Source organism: Lepus europaeus, chromosome 1, assembly GCF_033115175.1.
Source record: "Lepus europaeus isolate LE1 chromosome 1, mLepTim1.pri, whole genome shotgun sequence".
Classification (NCBI taxonomy): domain Eukaryota; kingdom Metazoa; phylum Chordata; class Mammalia; order Lagomorpha; family Leporidae; genus Lepus; species Lepus europaeus.
The window spans coordinates 159,551,512-159,572,318 of NC_084827.1; the positions used below are offsets into that span (position 1 = coordinate 159,551,512).

The 20,807-nt window shown below is 38.4% G+C and overlaps 1 protein-coding gene across 1 annotated transcript in view; it reads right to left on the bottom strand.

Moving 5' to 3' along the window:
* The window catches only part of ABCA12 (ATP binding cassette subfamily A member 12), a 183,908-nt gene that overhangs the window by 109,960 nt on the left and 53,141 nt on the right, over nt 1-20,807 (bottom strand). The window contains exons 3-5 of the mRNA XM_062201848.1: nt 12,548-12,701; nt 2,615-2,706; nt 636-733 (exon numbers count right to left, since the gene is read on the bottom strand). Coding sequence (XP_062057832.1) covers nt 636-733; nt 2,615-2,706; nt 12,548-12,701 — 344 coding nt within the window. The remainder of the gene's footprint in view (nt 1-635; nt 734-2,614; nt 2,707-12,547; nt 12,702-20,807) is intronic.

Genomic DNA, 20,807 nt, shown 5'->3' on the forward strand with positions numbered 1-20,807 from the left:
CAAATCCAGTTTCTTAGAAGACCCACATGTGTGTGTATGTGTATGTATATGTGCACATGTACACACACATACACATATCTCACAGGCTGCCAGTTCACACCTCTGATAGAAATTATGCTTACTATCTTGCAATCTGGAATTCTTGAACTGGATAATCACTAGGAAATAAAGATAAATCTGTAGGTAAGCTCTTTAAAATATGCTAAGGAAAAGGATTTTCCTACTTAAGGGAGATATTTTCTGTAGTTCTATTTTTACCAAAAACATTATTAGCATGCATGAGATAGTTCAAAGACTATGGTAGCTGCATTTGGTCTTTTATTTTCTTCCCTGCTTCAAAAAATTACAAGATCACATATAATGCCACCCTATTTCTTACTAAATTAAAACCTTAAGTTCAATTGAGAGACTTTACAGAAAAGTAAATAAATATCCAGGATTTTGAAGAATTCAGAATGTCTTAAAATTAAGCTGTTTATTGAAAAGTACCTAAGAAAAGGATCTGTTTGAGATATTAATCTAAATGGAATAGGTGCTCCAAACCTCTTCCAACTAGGGACATACTTGTATTAACATAAAAGTTATTTTTTCAACAACTTCCTATTATATTTCCATTATAGACTGAATAAAGTTACCTTTTCCAAGCCAAGGATCCGTGCAAGAACTTGACTGCCATTAAAAGTATCTGTTTCATAATTTTTCAAATCAGAACTTGGACTGGGGAATTTTGTGGCTATGAAAGAAAACAGATTAGTGTGCTAAGTGCATACAAAGAAATTGACAGGATCACATAATAAATCATATATATACATCACCTACATCCTTATATATATCATATAGCAAGAATGTAGCCAAGATGCCTCTCACATGAAAGGTTCATACTGACAAAATGGCAAATTCCATGGGTTTTTCATTTCACATAAAATTTTTAGGGCTTGAGTCTGCTCTTGGTTTTTTTCCAATCATTTAGATGTCATTTGCTTTCATTCCAGTTTGTGTCATTAAACTTCATCACCAATATTATTGCCCAATAAAAGGAATCATTTCTTTGCAGGCCTGGAGGATTTGAGGTGCCTCCACTGGTTCCACAGATCCATCATGCCCAACATCTGTTCAAAGGATTTTCCAGTGCACATCTGGTGATAATGGTCTTTCTTTTTAATTGTCCAACTGGGACTCTGAAATATGCTTAGGATCATAAATTCTCTCCTCCCCAAAGTGGTTTCTGAATGATATTTCAGATCAAATAAATGGGATGAAGCAATTAAGCCTGGACTACAGTATACTTTAATTAAGTAATTCCCAAAGTGGCTCATCTAGTACTGTTTATCATGTGGCAAAGTTTTCTATGTTTGGAGAATAAGCCAAAAGGGTACATTCATATCTGTAGCATGGATGGTAAGACTTTTATAAATTTGGGCAGAAAGAAGTATTTTGTTAGGTTCACAGCAACAAACCTTCATATTCAAAGATACAAGTAATCCATCCTCAGTAGGTTTTGGACTATCCCTTCATGCCTGTAGGGCTAAAGAATTTATTAACTGATTCCTCTGGACCAAGGCAATACATTTGTGAGATGCCCAGTCATGCTGAGAAACATAATCTGTGGCTAGTGAGCAAAGCAAAGTTTATTGGACCATAACACAGTGACCTTATTTCTACTATGCTTTCACTTACTCAGTCAGACATACACAGATCATTCACAACAGAACATTAACTCCTAAAACCATCCACTTGCTCCATCAACTTGCATTGGGATGTTATTTAATCATTGAGTATTAAGTACCTAATGGTTTTTAAAGATACTTTTTCTGGAAAAATATGGATCATATCCCATTGGGAATCTTTGTTTTGTCCAGTAATATATCCCTGGTCCCTAGGACAGGGGCTGCATGAAGTCAGGCATTCAATAAATATTTGTCAAAGGATGTGAAACAGTACTGCTGATTCAGGGGCTGTTCTCAGTTTGTGGCTTCTCATCAGCATTTGTTACAATCTTCTACATGAGAATCACTTAGATATAATAGTCAGGAACTAATGATTTTAGGAAGCAACTCGGGAAGATTTCATACACACGAAAGTTTGGGGGCTACTGGCCTAAATTTTAAGCCAGTGCACAGTCACACTGAAGACTGTGATTCTGAGTATGCAGGAGACAGGAGAACATCACTTGAAAAAGCGCAGGTCTGGAAGCCATTCTCATACCAGCCCTGGTCCACCAACTACAGACATAGCACTTAGGCTCCTCATCTGTAAAATGGAAACTTTGGACAAATTTTTCAGATTTTTTCCAATAATGTTTATTACTGGGTCTTCTCTCCAACCTAGCGTCACCTAACTGTAGACAATTAAATTTTCCAGAGGCAGTTCTTGGGAAGCAACTTTTGCTCCTATCGGGTAATTCAGCAGGAACTTAATTTCCAATTATTCTCAAGAACTGTGCATAATTGTACTACCACACTCAGGCAGCCATGAGGAACATTTAGATCTCCTAGGAATATCCAAGCATCCCATCTTTGTTTGAAAAGTTTAACGAATAAGCCCTTTAAAGATTAGACCTTTCCTTGCTGTTCTGAAGGACCTATTCTAATCTCTACAGAAGAGAATAGCTTACCCAGCGATGTGTGCCTTCTCTCTGGAACTGGGGTGCTCTGGAGTGATAAATTACTGTCCTTCTCCAACTTGGATGACTTTCTGAGAGTTTCACTAGAAAAGAAAAAGCAAGAACTCTCTAACTTCATCTACATTCATTTCAGTGAGTTAAAGCAATGTGTTGTGTAGCAGATTCCAGGGCTCTCTGAGAACTTTCATATTTCTCATCTACTTTCTAAAATATTCATAGAAGAACTCACCTAACCATATACCAGTGAATAAATAGTTTCCTGTAAGGTAAATGTTATTCAGAGAACATGGCCAAGATGAGGTTTAAAAATAATTATTTTTTATGAATCTTGTAGAAAAGTACTTTACAAAAGACATTGGAACAACATAAAGAAAATATCAATGATGCCTATTTATTTTAAAAAGTTGAATTCTAAATAGATGTGCATTCAAGGGTACTTCGGAGACTGAAATAAAGGTATGCTTTTTGTCAACATTGAAAGACAAACTTTTTATGTTCAATTATAGATGGAATTTTGAGGATTTTAAAAGTTGAACACTTGTAAGACAGATTCAAGGAAGAAGAAAAGTGAACAAACATTTATTGAAAAATTTAATATTTGCCAGGAACTGTAGTTGGTGTCATCTCAGGTAGCATCAGGTACAAAAGGAATAACATTAGAAAAGTTTCAAACATTAGAAAAATTTGTCAACAAAGTAATAACATCTTTGTAGAGCCAGGAATTCCTGCATAACATGATCACACTAGCTTTTCAAACTAATCATTATTGGACCTTCCCACAATTTAGCAATCTTCTTTTTTAAAAAGTGCACTTCCAAGAAGTAAGCATTTGGCACTGTGGTTAAGATGGTTAAGATACCACTTATGGCACCTGCATCTCATATCAGATTATCTGGGTTCAATCCCAGCTCTACTCCAGGTTCCATTTTCCTGCCCAGCCCTGGCTATTGGGGACATTTGGGGAATGAATTGGTGGATGGAAGATTTTTTTTCTCCCTTTCAGATAAATAATAAATAAAAAAAATTTTAAACACAAATTCACTTGTTTAGTTGACTAAAATGGATATAATCTTATTTTCTTGGAAACTGGATGTACCTAAAAGTAAGTGTGTAAAATAAATGTGTATGTTTCAAAAATGAAATGAGGCCAAATATCTGGATGTGAATGATTTTAATAATCAAAATTTGGTGAATTTTGTGTAGTTATTTATAAAATTAAAGTATTACCAAGGTACATATAGATATAAAAAGATAATGGAGGGGAAGGTGTTTTGGCACAGCAGGTTAAGCTTCTGCTTGTGATGCCTGTATCCCATATAAAGTGCCTGTGATTAGTCTTGCCTCTGCTTCACGTCCAGGTTCCTGCTAACATGCCTTGAAGGCAGCAGGTGATGGACCAAGAACTTGGGTTTTTGCCACTCATGTTGGAGAACCAGAGGAAGCTTCTGACCCTTGACTTCAGCCTGACCTAGTCCTCCCTGTTGCAGGCATTTGGAGCAAGAACCAGTGAATTGAAGATTCTCTCTTTTTCTTTCATTCTCCATCTCCTTTTCTTTCATTCCCTTGCCCTCTGCCACTCTGTCATTCAAACAAGTAAATAAATAAAACTTTAAAGTTATAACTAGAAAAAAAGATAACGAAAAAGCAAGAAATTTTGCCTTACAACTGTAGTTCAATTTGACATCTATTTTAGAAACAAAATCTGAATCCTAGTTCCAGGGTACTTTATGATTTACAATTGGAAAAAATTGTTTGGTTTATTTTTTGGTGTGGTCTTTGTATAAAAAAATAAGAAGAGATGATATTTGTTTTCATTCTCTACTGTTTTTCCAATAGTCTTCTTAAAATGTACTGGGTGCTCCAAAAATTCTGCATTCTTAATGTACATCTGAATTATTCATGACCATCACTATATTCCTCTAAATCTTTTTACATTCCTTATGCTGACTATTTGGATGGGAAAACTGCTCAGATAAAAATAAGAACTGACCTGAACCTTCTCTTTTCTCTCAAAAAAAGTTAGAAAGTGTGAGGAAGTTGGGTTTACTTTTCTTCTTCTGACTTTTTTAAAGTTCATGTCGAAAAACTATAAGACTATTGAATATCAATACATTTTGAAAATCAAGAGAAAAACAGCCTTCATAAAAAATTTAAGACTAGGAACAGGAGCAAAAACCAAAGGAAGAATGACAAAGATCAAAATGAGCAATGAAGGAGCAAGAAGAAACAGACTGGATAATAAATGGCAATGAGGAAGTGAAAGAAGGCAGGAAGGTCAATGGGAAAGTACGGAAATGTGATCATGGAGAAACAAAAGCAAGCCTCTGCCACACCAGACACTTCACCACCCATCTTCCCATGTTCAGATAACAGCCTGAAAACAAATCCTGCAAATATTCCATAAACACCAAGGGAAAACAAGCTCATTTCCTTCTCAGCAAGTAGCTGGTCCAGCAGGACTGAGCTTGCACCACAGTAAAAATGACTGTTCCCAGCCAAGGAATCATGGAGCCTCCTTTTCTCATAGTACTTTTTCCAGATCAGGAGGTACTCATGTCCCAGGTGTGAGCCTGGGACATCATGTACACTTTGCGTTGTTGTATCTGAGAAATTTCTTCAGTTTTGTTCTGAGGTTTACAAGAAGTAGTCTGATGGCAGGTATCCTCTTCCATTGCATATAAAAACTGTTTAAACTCTCAATGTAAGAACCCCAAATAAATGCAAAACAGTGAATATTTATATATGCTAGAAATATGAATTAGGGTTAAAAGATAAAATACAGCTGGCGCCGTGGCTCAACAGGCTAATCCTCCACCTAGCGGCGCCAGCACAACGGGTTCTAGTCCCGGTTGGGTCGCCGGATTCTGTCCTGGTTGCCCCTCTTCCAGGCCAGCTCTCTGCTATGGCCAGGGAGTGCAGTGGAGGATGGCCCAAGTGCTTGGGCCCTGCACCCCATGGGAAACCAGGAGACACACCTGGCTCCTGCCTTCAGATCAGCGCCGTGCGCTGGCTGCAGCGCGCCGGCCATGGCGGCCATTGGAGGGTGAACCAACGGCAAAAAGGAAGACCTTTCTTTCTGTCTCTCTCTCTCTCACTGTCCACTCTGCCTGTCAAAAAAAATAAAAATAAAAAAATAAAATACAGTTTATTTCCCCCAAAACAAAGGTAATTTATGCTATTAGCTGTATATTTAATTACTAAAGGAGGGCAAGAAGGTAGCCAGTCTGAGTTAATGGCAGGCTCTGAATTTTCTGATGAGCATAATTATTCTTATAGATAAACCAAAATATGATTCTTAGAGTGATGGGCAAGAAGCACTAGCCTTTCCACATTGTGCCTACATCACTTTGTGCCTCCATCGAAAAGTTCATGGAAAGTTTGGGTTAAAGATGAGTCTATTTTGGTGCAAAAATCTTGAAATCTATGCATAGTTTTTCTAAAATATGATTTTCCAAGAGTTTTTAAGACCTTTCATATTCCATACTCCTATGTCCTGTGTATCATTTCCACATTTCCTCATTTAGCCTGTAACATCCTTGAAAGCAAGTATCATGTCTCATTCATCTTTATATTCCCAATATCTACCACAGTCTTGGACCATACAATCTGATGCCTGATTAAATAAAGAGACAATATTGCCATAGTGTGGCTGAAAGAGTTTTGGAGTTAAGCATCTCTTCCTAAAATATTTCAGCCATTGTATGTATCATTTGAAATTTAAAATAATGGCATCGCCAGCTTGTTGGAGTATGATATAATATGCATATAGTGTCAGTCTGGGACCTGTCATCATAGGTCCTCACCAATATTAGCACTTTGTCTAAGTACACACAAAAGAACCTGGTGCAAAGACACAATCTTCACTAGTGCTATGAAGCTGAAGACCCATACTTAAACATTTGTGCTCCAGATGTAATCCATAGAATCTAAGGTTTTAAGGACATCAAATGGTTGCACACAAATATTTTACAATCTGGAACTTGCAAGCACTGGCTTGTAAGGAGAAATAACGCACAGGCTCACAACCAGGGTTTGTAACCTCTTATTCATTTTAGGGGTTTATCTAATTACTTTATCTATATGTGAGAATAAATTTCCATATATAGCAATGATCAATTTCCTCCTTCTTAGAGTTTAAGTTTCTTGAGAAAAGTCTACAATGTGTTATGTTGGCAGAGGGCAGAGTTTTTATCATATTGTAACCACTGAATACTTGATAATAAAGAACATCCTTTGGAACAGCTTATAGCCATGATGGCATCTTTTTAAAATGGCTTTGATCTCCCCTTTGTTGGGTACCAATTTTGCAAAAGTCCTTGGAAAGAGAAACATAGAATGGCACCACAGACACAAATGTACCTTATACTTTACCTACCATATTCACTCATTAACTCAACAATAGTTATTAAATTCCTACTCTATGTAATATAATGGGTAAATCAAATAAGAAAACTAGGGATTACAATACCTCAATTGTATAGGTAAATAAGACATACACAGAGGACAATAAGAACACATGATGGGGATCCTAAAGCAGATTTATCATTTGTAGTTTTGATAGTCAAGACTCAGAATTGCCACTCTCATTCAAGCTACCTGCCATATTAAAATTTTTCCTACAACTTTCCACCAGACCAGTGATTCTCATCTAGGGGCAATTTAGTCCTACTCACCAAGGAGAAATTTGTCAATGTCTGGAAACATATTCAGCTGTCACAATTGTCTGTGGAAGTCTATGTGCCTGGGGGAGCTACTAGCATCTAAAAGGTAGAGGCCAAGGATGCTACTAAACATCCTATAATACACAGCCCAACAAGAACTATCTGTTCCCATGTATCAACAGTTTGAAGGTTGAGAAACTTTATACTATACTATGACAGATGATAATTCATTTTCATTCCCACTCCCCAGCACCAACTCAAAAGACTTGAAAAATCCCATTAAGGATCTTTGAAGCCTCATAGAATCTATCATATACTGGATATCTTTGTAAAGTCTATTAGAGCACTTTTCAAAACTTGAATGTCCACTTAGCTCAGCCCACCTGGTTGCAGAAAATCCAACCCCAAGGGTGAGCCAGGAAGGCCTGAATCAAATCACCAAGTCGTCTGTGGCATTATTAATTTTTCTTCTATCCAGTGCATGCATTGTACCAGGACCTCATCTCTGAGATGCTGAAGTCATGGAATCTGCCTCGGTGGCAGAGGGCTCTCTTTTGAAGGGGAATTTAGTAAGAGAAAAAAAATCTTGAATAAAGAATACCATTATCCTTGGAGGAGCACTAAACTCAGAATAGATTATACTTCTTCTCAGATATGTCTACCAACAGTTACATTTGAGAAATGTCATATATTTATATGGTAGAATTTATATACTTATATTGGGTGTCTGTATTTCCTGTGAGTGGGAAGGCTACCTGTATCCATGTGGGCCATGATAAATTCTGTTTATAAAAGGAATTCTTACCATGAAAGAGACAGATGGCAAATCCTGGAAAGAAAATTCTGACATTCTGTTTTGTCTCTAAAGGTTAGTTACATTTTTATATGTATTTTTTTCTTCCCAGAATCATATGGGTATGTAGTGACACCTGAAATATGTGAGACATGCTCTAAGCTCAGTTCCATTTGCAGTTCCAGAAAACCCTCATCACTGATTTTTAACCACAAATAAGGACTGAGGATTCTGTGATGGTCTTTGAGGCCCTGAGAAATCTGGCACAGGTGTTCTTCCTGGCTTTCCCCAGGCAGAAATCGTTCATAGGAAAAAATTAATCATTAAATTATCCTCTCATGCTTTATCCTGATTCTCTTCTCTTAAGAGTCATGATCCTCATACAGATACCCGTCCACAAGCAAATCAGATCTCTCTCTTTCGCATGGCAAAGTTTTATTCCAATAATCAGGTCAGTAAAGATGTTAAGTTTGAGTAGGCTTCGTATGTTGCCTTGTCCAAAGGTTGTTTTTTTTTCCAATTCTAAGGAAGAAGTTTTCAGTCTTGATATAACCTGAACTAAAACATTAAAGAAGTTTTAAAATGCACTATGTGGGGCAGATGAGGAAGTGTTTTAGAGAGCAGGTGTGTTTCAGGAACATGTATCTGGGACAGAAGATGACGTCACAGTATCTTTCATGTGATACTCTGCAGATTATGGTTTACCTAAGCATGAACAGGCAGACTAACTTGGCAGCACGGCAAGGACATTTGTAATTTCTCCATTACAGTGAGTTGCAAAGCTGTCCTTCTTATTCCTCCAAGCCAACTATAAATACTTCCTTCTGTTTTTCTCTTTCCTTAACTTTGGGATTCTTCATGGCTTGTCATAAATATATCTTCCTCTATTCTGTCCTAGTAACTACACACTGATATCTCCATCCAAATCTATCTGCATTCTAAAAAATACAAAAAATAGTAAGATCCACACTGCCCAGGAAGAAACATTGTCTTATGGTGCCTGTGTAATTTTTACCATTTGACATCTAATGTTCTATGTACAATGAGACCTAAACAAATATTCATCACCTTTACCATGTTATATAACAACTTATCTGTTATCTTGACACTCTATCCCTCTTTCCCACTAGATTCTAAGTTTGTAGTGCAGAGAATGTGCCTTATCCATTTTCCTTCTCTATGGTTATTGGCATAATCTCTGGCACATTGTACGCATTCAATACACTATTGCCAAATAATTGAACAATTCGCCTGCATAGCAGTTAAGACCTTTCACTTTGTGGATAAATGAGTTTTAAACCTTTTTTTTTAGCACAGATTCTAGGCAAAAAGGCTACTAAATTGATGTAGTCTGAAATTAAAACAATGTGAGACCTACCCATCCTCTCTTTTCTCTGTAGTCCTAAGAGGCTAAACATCTGTTCTATTTCCTCTCGCCTTACATTCTTAGGTTTTCGGGTCACTTTTTAAGCTCATCAGTATTTTTCAGGATTAAAGAAAAGCTCTGGCACCTTATAATTATCCCTGAATAAAATTAGTTCAACTGCTTCTCCTGTTCTGTAGGAGCCATAATAGGAGCAGAGTTTTCAATTTAGAAATTACCAGCCATGGATGAGTGTCAACAGGACCAGGGAGCAAACCCATAGAGGCAATTGCCCCACAGGATCTGCAGGAATGCTGAATCACTTCTACAAATAATGACCCTGTGAGCTCTGGGAGATGATCTTTGCCTCTTGCCAACTGTGTGAGCTATGGCACAGTCGGTGGCTCCCACCGTTTGATGTATTCTTAGTGGCAGTGTAAGGAGGAAAGACAAGGGTATAATCTGTGATGTCAGATCATCCATTGTGCAAATGAGCAAGAAAACCACAAATGTAATCATTTCTTTTCTCAAACAGCTAGTTAGAGTTGGTGTTGAGTATAGTGTTAGATTCTTTTGAAACACTTCCTGCTGAAGCTAATGCCTAGAGAAGCATGAATTTAATAGCAGGAGGCTGGAAATGCAAAAATCATATCAAACCCCTTGGCAACTGACCAGCAAGTAGTGGCTGCAGTGAGATCATGTCTTTCATAAGAACATTCTATTAAAAGAAACAAGGCAAGCCTCTTTTGATGAGACCAATGTCCTCATTTCTTTTCTCACTTATAGAATAGAAGAGTAAGATTGCTTTGTTTCTTAATGAGGCTATTCTGGTAAAACTTTCTTTACCAAGGGAAAACAATTTCCCCAGTAACCATGTGCCTGTTTCATTGCATGACTACATAAAACATAAAAGTTAATAGCATGATGGGAGATATTAATGTAATTTTATTATTTTATATCACTTTATAAATTAAGCTCCAATTATTGGTAGTTCAGAAAAAATACTGAACATAGAGCAATATTTAACAATATATAACACTATACAACATGTAGATGTCCCTGTCACTATGTCATCAATAAATTAATAGATGAAATGAATAAACATCAGTGTTTAGAGCATTAAGCCCAGTTAAGTTATTGAAACAACAAAACCAGGGAAAATTTGCAGCATAATAATTATGTGTCCCAAGTGCCTTCTCCTAACATGTTTGCATTTTATGTTAAATAAAATGTTGCTCTCTCTTAATTATCACCCATATTATTTGACAAGAAAATTATAATGATGATGCTAAAGTAGAAATTGTGCTAAATGTCAAGGAACTAGATAAACTACCTGGAAGTCAAAATAAATCTAAGACAAGCAGATATGACCACTGTCTGGAGAATAATCAATAGATAACAAAATAAACCTAGACTTTAATCTTAGTTTCAAAATCAACTCCATGTATTATCTCAAGGAACCCCATGAATTTTGTTCTCTATAATTTTACACAAGAAAATGCTCTTTTTGGAGGATGTATAGATATGCTATTTCCATCATAGTTGTTTATGAAAAATAAATATATATATATAAACAAGAGGTTCACAGTTGGAACTGTAATCCAATTTATAAGTGGTATGCTAATTCTTCCCATATCTCCTCTAATGCTTGGTTCACAAAATTTCTATCTCAAGTAAGGATCTTCATGAACATCTCCCCATTCACGCCAGCTGGAAGCTCTTTCTACTCTAAGTATTCAGGGTGACTTGCTTCAGAAACCTTCTTGCACTTTTCATTGCACCACTTTCCTATTACTGTTATTGATTAAAGTGTTTTCTTCTCTGCCAGAACATAAGCATACATCAACACCTAATTCATCACTCCTATAGGAATGCATAGGTCATCAACACTTGAATCACTGGCCTCACCTTTGCAAATGAGTATGGACTTTAACTGGCTTTGGTTTATGTTAAATAGCTTGTAGTTGCTCTCTCTTAAGTATCACCCATATTATTTGATAACAAAATCATGATGATGATGCTAAAGTAGAAATTGTGCTCTATGTCAATGAATTTAATACTAAAGGTAGGGAATATCTCTGATTATAGATAAATATAATCTTATCTTGATGGACACCTATAAAAATCTCAAACAGAATTATCTCAGGGTTCATTCAAGGTTACAGTATTGTTTTCAGTCCTACAGACAGTTCACCCTTGGGTGTCTCTGTAGGTTTAGAATCCCAGGAAAGAAATTGAGGTTGTAAATGGTCTAGATTCTCTATCTTCCTCCTTCAACTGCTTCTTACACCACAAAGTAGCACATACATTCATTTAACTTAAAGCTTGTTCAAATATGTATCCTTTCAGTTTTATTACTTTGAATTTCAAGAGCCTTAATTTTATTTTATACACTTCTTGGTCTTCATTATATCTGTACCATATATGTAATAGAAATATGATATTCTTCCAGTAGAGGGAGCTCTTGATACTGATCATAGGCTTGTGGCATCTTGTGTTTTGACTGACACTTAGGGCAATCTGTTGCTGATAATTGGAAGTAGGGTAGAGAATCTTTGAGGGAGGTAAAGAACTGCCTTGACCACCTATCTGAAAAAGTAAAGTTTGATGGGTAGGTTTTGGTCTATTAGTTATGACATCTGCATCCCAAATTGGAATACTTAGATTCTATTCTTAGGCCTTGCTCCCGATTCTAGCTTCCCAACAAAGCAGACTCCGAAGGATCAGGTGATAGGTGATGACTGAAGTATCGGGGTCCCTGCCACCCACGTGGGAGACCTGAATTGAGATCTCACTTCCAGCTTTGGCCTGACCCACCCTAGCCCTTGTAAGCAATTAGAGAATAAACCAATTTATGGCAATGTTCTCTCTGTGTGTCTCAAACAATACAACAAAAACTTGTGTAATTCACCTAAAAAACATTATTCTCAATATCACATAAACATGGTGATTACAGCTGGTATCCACTTTGTTCATTCATATTTAATTCACATTTATAAACATAGAAAATAAAGCAATATCTAACCCAGAATGGCTTCCTGGTTACTTAATGAAGAAACAGATTTGATCTTTCAGAATAACTCAACACATTTGAAAAGTGCCCCCACCTGTCTTTGAATAGTGCATCATCAATTCCTTTCCGGCGAAGCAGATCTTGTGGCCCGTAAGGTGTGTCCTTACACTTAGAGTCAGTGTCACAGAGTAGAGTTTGCAGGAATGGGAAGAAGCCAGTACTAGGAAGGTTTCGAGGAGCAAGATAACCTGAAATTAAAAAACAAGAATTACATCACTATGATATATATTGCCAGAAAAGAGAAAAAAGTGCAATAGCTCAACTTTGTGAAATTACATCTGCATTATGACTGTCTCTATCCTCCAAATTAGCCCCACCTCTGTAGCTAATGTTGGACACTGAACAAAAAAAAAGTTTGGACAATGTTTTAGTTAACTTGATTTTGCTACATTAGTTAATACATATCAAAAGACTTAAAAATACCTGTGGCCCCATAAATCTCTCTTCCTGGGATATATTCCAAAGAAATACTTAAAGTAGTTTCAATGAATACTTCTTTATACTAATATGAGATATTAATAAAAAAACGAAACTGGGTGATGTTTATAGCATGTGATTAATATACTAATATAAGTTGCTAACAATAGGGGAAGCTGGATGTCAGGTATGTGGGGACTGCACAATCTCACAATTTTTATTTTGTAAATTTAAAATTATTCTGAAATAAATTTCAAAAGAGAATACTGGTTAAAATACTTTAAAAATAAATCACAGTGTATCTATATTAAATTCAATGTAGCCATTAAAAAGTCAATATGGAAAATGTTTATATCATTAAGAAGAATTGATTAGAGAACAGCCCATTTGGAATGCTGGCATTTCAGGCCAGGGCTTTATCCCGCTGCACCACAGCACCAGCCCCAGTTTGTGTTGTCTTTAAGCCGTCCTGTTTACAGGTATTTCTTACAGCAATCACAGGAAGATAACACGGAAATTAATATGACTAGGAATGGAAGCTTTGAATCTGGGGAACCCATAAGCCCATCAAACTGTCCACTGGTATTTTCTAAGAAGCCCCTCTTTCTGTCACCAAAATGAACCCTTGTGAAGACTGCATGAGCCAACAATAATTCTCATCAATATTTTCACTGTAGTACAACTCCCTCAACAAGCAAAAGAAGTGCAGTTGAATTGCCTGTTGGCTCTTTACATCATGCTTCCATATCAAATTCTGTTGCAGTGAACTAGATACAGCAAGTCCTTTATAGGGTTTGTCATGAAATGTTCACCATTTAGGGTAACCCACTCTGCTACACAGATCCCAGCTGTAGCCCCTCAGTCAGGGTGTGATCTGCAAATGGGGTTGTACCTGCTTGCTCTCAAATATTCATAGTGGCTGTTTTGAATGGAAGAGAGAGAGATAGAAGGACAACAAATGGCCAGACAATCCCTCCTCTCTAGGCCACTTATCAGCATGAGGGTGTGCTGAGTCCTGCAGTGCTAAAACCAATGGAATCTCAAGCAAAGCCATTTGGAACATGGAGGGAAAGGAAAATGGTGTCATAGGAGCTGCTATAATAAATCAGCACATAAGAGCTTAGAGGAGGTGATGCTTCACCTCTAATTTTACCTTCCCTGACATTGACTACAACTTGTAAATTATTTGAGAGGAACTTCACAGAATTTAAACCCACAATATTCTTTGATGTGATATCTATAGAGGATAAGCCTACTTCATAGAAAAATTCATCGCAGGGTTTCTTTTAAAATAAGCTCCCATGTTGTTGAAAGTACAAGCAACACTTTGCTTAGTTTTTTGATATCTGATATTTAACCTGTTACACTTGGATCATGCAGATATGCACGGTTTAGATATGCACACATTTCAGAAAACACAATGCCATGTAGAGTGTAGACTGCCTACATGATTTATTTCGCTATCATCTTTTAACCAAGGATTGTACACACATTTAAGTGTGGGGAGTAGTTGCGACAGCACCAATAACACCAACTGATTAAGCATCAGTTGCATCCCCTGTTCTATGCAAGGCGTGTAACACACATTCCATCACCCATCCTTCCTTGACATCCGTAACAAAATTTCTTATGCACATCGACTTTTTGCAAAATATGGAAATCCTCTGAGCTAACAAGACAGAGTGAAGTAGAATTAAATTTTATGTAGCTTTCTTATGAAAAAAAAATTTCAATCTTTTGCCAAACTCAGTGATGAGTGCAAGGAAGTAACCAGTCAGAGCCATGGTGGAGTCAAACCATCACACATTTTAAAGAGCTACTAATTTTAACTTGAACTCACTCTATTCTGAAGGTGTCTCTAGCACTTTCAGGTTCTAAAATTATGTTTCCTTTTATATTACCAAATGCTGGGATGAAGGAAAAAGAAGAACATTTCTCTGTCTTTCACAAAACTTTCATGCAGCAAGCACGGAGAACACAAAGTTAAGGTTAATAACTGAGTGCTCATGTTCCTGGCCAGAGCAGAATTAGGGACACAGGCAGAGAAAGACCATGCCTGTGAAACCACAGCAACACCGGCAGGTGATAAAGCAGATCTCAGGGTCTGAGACAGAGTGTAAAATCAGGAAAGTGTCCTTGGTATCATGATTCCAAAGTCTCAAACCCAGAACAACATTCATGCTCATCTTTACGAGAAAAGCTACTGTAGAGCCCGTCTATTCTTGGCATCCAATCCGGAAGACTCCAACTTAGTTTGGGAGTGAGGTGAGGTGAGAAGTGAGTGATAAACAGAATCCCCAGCCACTCATGACTTAAGTTTCTCAGTAGCTCCTGACAGAGGCATTGTGCAGCCACCCAAGGGTAGTAGAGGTCATTCTCATAAAATGGATACAGCCCACATGATCATCACAAGCTGATAATCACATGGAGATAGTCCAGTATTATCTCAGGGAACTGATCAAACCAAACTATAAAACACTTTCAGGAACAGGCCACCAATTAGCAAAACTTAAATTAAATCAAGCTATTATTTTATTGTTGTAATAATGAAACCAGAACCATAAAACACTCAGTTCTAAGAATTGTTTTTAAAATAGACACTTTGTAAACAGTTGTGACATCAGCATATATCTATGTTTGCCTAGAGAGATCAAGCTTGCTTTTCCTTTCTCTTTCTGCACAAAAATACTTTTCCAGAAAAATATTAGTGTGACACAATGTAAATATTAGTGCAATGGTTCTCCAACTGTGGTCCCTGAAGCAGCAACATCAGCATCATCTGAAATCTTAGAAATGAACATTTCAATCTTACCCCAGATCTACTTCACTAGAAGCCCTGAGTATGGAGTTCAGCAATCCATTTTACAAGTCCTCCAGGTAATTCTGATGCACGTTGATGTTGAGATCCAGGGGGTTAAAATGCCAACCTTTTCACCAAAGACCAGTAAAGTTTTAAGCTGATGGCTTTAAGCTACCCTGTATTGTCATCATTACTCAATCCAACGATTCTAGTACAAAAGTCAAAGACCATATGTACATCAGTGGGCCTGGTTGTAATTCCATAAATGTTTATTTACCAAAATAGGCAGAAGGATGCATATGTCCTGCAGGCTGAAGGTTGCTGGCTGTGAGGTAACCTACCTCACACTCATCCCTCTCCCTATGCTGCCTGATTCATGTCGTGCTTTCACCTTCCCCCCATCCTTCTTCTCTCACATCATCTGATCTACTTAATGTCCCTTGTCTTACAGTGTGCACTGCTTTCCTCTTTCTTTCCTTCGCACTCACCACCTCTTTCTACTTGGTTTCCAATTCTTTTTTTCTTTTACTCCTGCGGCTCTCTCTCTTCCCTTCTTCCTTCCTGTCTCTTTACTCATTGATGCAGCCAAGGATGCTGTTCTCTCCCAACAAACTCTCTTGCTTTTGGTCTTTGTTATCACTACAGAAGGGTTCCTACCAACTTTTGTAAGAAATTCAGGTGGCCACAGCTCAGTGGCAGTGTCTAGAAAAGTGCTGTTTTCTATTTATTGTATGATGTAAGAAGGAAATGTCACAGTCTATTTGATAACGAAGCTACTTCCATTTGACTTCATTAGACTCAAGCAGTATTCCGTGGGCTGTCTGGGTGACATTTGTAGACATTATGGTAATGGTACAATTGGAGACTTTCCACAGTAGTCCTTTGTGTTTTTCTCAAAACAGGTCAGAACCCAACGTAGGTGGTGTTTTTATGTTTTCATGTGAAAGGGGTTTAGTCTTTACCTCAGTGAAGAGATGAATGATAAGTCATGGAAGGAAAATTCTTCACTTGATCTTAGCCAAAAGGCCGAGAAACGATAGGAAAATTCTTATTAAAAATACAGTTACTCATTTGAGGAATTATACTTTTCTTTTTTTCTGATTTTTAAAAGTTTTATTTATTTGAATGGCAGAGATAGAGATATCTTCTATTTGCTGGTTCACATCCCAAATGCCCACAATAGTTGGAGCTGGCCAGGCCAAAGCCAGGAGCCCAGAACTCCCTTTGGGTCTCCCACATCATCTGCTGCCTTCTTGGGTGCACATTACAGGAAGCTGGATCAGAATTATACTTTTCTAAACTTTTTGGATATAGGGTCACATTGGCAAAGTAAGCATCAGGCCTTCTGATGATGCAAACAATGTCTCCTTATTAAACATCACAAGAATTGAACACCACCCCAAGAGTCCAAAATGAGACAGCATATCCAAAAGTATCACCTACAAAAAATCAAATACCCCAATATAAATAAAGGAAATTAATCTCAGGAGCATATTGATAACAAATTCTAAAGTCTTTTTTGTAGTCTCAGACAAATTTTGTTTTAAATTACATTTTCCAAGGCATAATTAAAATTGTAAGAGATATAACCTGGCCTTTTATCTGGAATGCATGGAGCTGCACCTGCTGTCCTTCATACACACCACACAACTGGGGGTTCAGGCTGTTCCCTGAGGGCAGGTGTACTGTTTCACCACTCACACCAGGTCGGGTCAAATGTATGAGTTTTTCCTGATTCTACTCCCTCTAAATAAGTGCTTCATCCATTATGTGATTCAGATGACTTTAGCACAGGGTTAAAAGTAGGCCTGACCATGAACCTTAAAATCCAGGCACTCATTCAGTAAAGTGGCAGTTGTTTTGAGAGATTGGAAAGACAAAAAAAAAAAAAAATTCTTACCTAGATCTCAGCACCATGTGAGGCATATAGCAAATGTTTATTTATTTATTTATTTTTTTATTTTTGACAGGCAGAGTGGACAGTGAGAGAGAGAGAGAGACAGAGAGAAAGGTCTTCCTTTGCCGTTGGTTCACCCTCTAATGGCCGCCGCGGTAGCGCGCTGTGGCCGGCGCACCGCGCTGATCCGATGGCAGGAGCCAGGTGCTTCTCCTGGTCTCCCATGGGGTGCAGAGCCCAAACACTTGGGCCATCCTCCACTGCACTCCCAGGCCACAGCAGAGAGCTGGCCTGGAAGAGGGGCAACCGGGACAGGATCGGTGCCCCGACCGGGACTAGAACCCGGTGTGCCGGCGCCGCAAGGCGGAGGATTAGCCTGTTGAGCCACGGCGCCGGCCAGCAAATGTTTATTAAATATACAAATAAAAAAGTTAACCCCTGAGGGTCACAGGAAGACTGCATGATTTAGGGCTCTAAAAAGTTTCAAATTTCATCCCAATGTTATAGTCAGCTCAACAGATACAGAAAACTCAGTGAGTAATGTTGTATTGTATTCATATGCCTTGTAAAAATGGTTAGATTTAATTAATGAAGTCAATATGTATTGCTGTAGGTCCTTTAAGTCTTGTTTTTTTAAAAATCTAACAAATGCACTCTGACATCCATAATATCAATCACTTGACTTATTTTCTGCAAAGTAAATCCACCCATCATCTATTAATAAATAAGTTCTTTTTTTTCAATTTTTAAAGGCAGAGATAAGGAGAGAGAGAGAGAGAGAGAGAGAGAGAGAGAGTTATCTTCCATCCACTGATTCATTCCCCAAATGGAAGAAGTGGCCAAAGCTGGGCTGAACTGGAGCCAGGAGCCAGGAGCCAGATTCTTTCAGATCTCCCATGAGTGTGCAAAGGTCCAAAAACTTGGGCAATATTCCACTGCTTTCCCAGGCTATTAGCAGGGAGCTGGATTGGAAATGAAGCAACCAGGTCTCGAATCAGTGCCCACATGGGATGCCAACATTGGAGAGGAAGGCTTAACCTTCTACATCACAGCGCCAACCCCAATAAATAAGTTCTAAACAATCATTTTGTGCTTGGTAGACATAAAGGTATTAAATAAGGCTCATTCTTGTATTTTAAAAGGAAATATTCCGGGGCCAGTGCCATGGCTTACTTGGTTAATCCTCCACCTGCAGCACCAGCACCATATGGGCGCCGCGTTCTAGTCCTAGTTGCTCCTTTTCCAGTCCAGCTCTCTGTTGTGGCTGGGAACGCAGTGGAGGATGGTCCAGGTGCTTGGGCCCCTGCACCCGCATGGGAGACCAGGAGGAAGCACCTGGCTCCTGGCTTCAGATCGGTGCAGCGTGCCAGCCGTAGTGGCCATTTGGGGAGTGAACCAACAGAAGGAAGACCTTTCTCTCTGTCTCTCTCTCACTGTCTAACTCTGCCTGCCAAATTAAAAAAAAAAAAGAAATATTCCATGTTTATATTTGAAAAACATAACTTACTTATTATATATAGCGAGAAAATAAAAGTTGGGGAAGAGGCTGGTTTTCAAGTTCATCATACTTCTATTAAATAAAGCACATGGAAATAATTTGATGTCCTGAATTAGTGGACAAATATTAAAGAACACATATTTGAAAACAAATAGTAAAACATTGGTTTTAAGAAGCCCTTCAGCCGGCGCCACTGCTCACTAGGCTAATCCTCCGCCTGCGGCGCTGGCACACCAGGTTCTAGTCCTGGTCGGGGCACCGGATTCTATCCCGGTTGCCCCTCTTTCAGGCCAGCTCTCTGCTGTGGCCCGGGAGTGCAGTGGAGGATGGCCCAAGTCCTTGGGCCCTGCACCCTCATGGGAGACCAGGAGAAGCACCTGGCTCCTAGCTTCTAATCAGCGCGGTGCGCCGGCCACAGCACGCCGGCCGCAGCGGCCATTGGAGAGTGAACCAATGGTAAAGGAAGACCTTCCTCTCTGTTTCTCTCTCACTGTCCACTCTGCCTGTTAAAAAAAAAAAAAAAGAATCCCTTCATCGTTTTTGAAGGGATTTATCATACATCATTTTGTATGAAAGCTAGGACAAGAGCTATACCCATTTTGAGGATGACATCAGAGAATCAAGCCATTTGCTCCAGGTCACATGAACAATAAAACATCAGAGATGGATCTATAACTGTATGACATATGACAAGAGTGAAAACAACATTTTGTTCAGCTGAATTTCAGGATATCAGAGGGAACAGACTGTTGAGAAAACAGACACCTTTCTGGTTTTGCTGTTGAATCACTGACTCACAGGGAATAAATTAACCTCTCTAAGTCTCAATTTCCACATCTACCAAATTGAGGATAATGGGCCTTGCTGCCTCACAGGGTACAAGGAAGATTAATTAGATAAAGCTTGTCTAAAGTACTGCAAACCCTGAAGACGAAAGGCTGCAGAGAACCACGAGTTACCATTGCTCATCGCACTGTTGCATCACTTGTCTCATTTACCACACAGTGGCTGAGGCTTCACTACTCCACCTGATCTCTCATTTCTCTGCCTTGAGCCAATGAATGCTTAGGACTGTTGCATGATGTGTTTCCTTCTCTAGCAATTCATAATATGTACCTGGATCAACTGGTGTAGTGCTTCAAGTATTGCGTGCTCAGTGGGTGTGGTGCCATGACACATTCTTCCTAATTCTCCCAAGGTAAGTCTTGCTTCATAGTACAGGTGCTTTACTAAGTTCAAACCTATTGGAAGAAAGGTAGACAGTAGCTGGTTCTAAGGGAAGAAGCATGATTCCTCATCCTTGAAGCAGTGAGAAGGAAGGTCCCACACTCAAAATATGGCACCCACAGCTGTTTAATAGATACAGCCATAGAGAGAACAAATTTTGGGTCATATGTGGTGTATCCTACAATGCTGGCATATTTCCCCAACGCCCCACAGAACTCAAAGCTACTGACAATTATCACAGCCAGACAGATTTTGAAAGGTGAAAAAATTGTCCTTGTAGAGATAATTTTGGGACTCTGGTTCTGAAACTATAAGTGAGAAGAAGTGAGGAAAGATCTCTGCCTTATTTATAGCTTTGACAAATCGCTATTATTATTTTTTTAAGAGAAAAGGAATTTATAGAAGGCTGTCTAGACTCAGGACCTTGCAGTGGCATTGAATGCTATGTCTTTGAC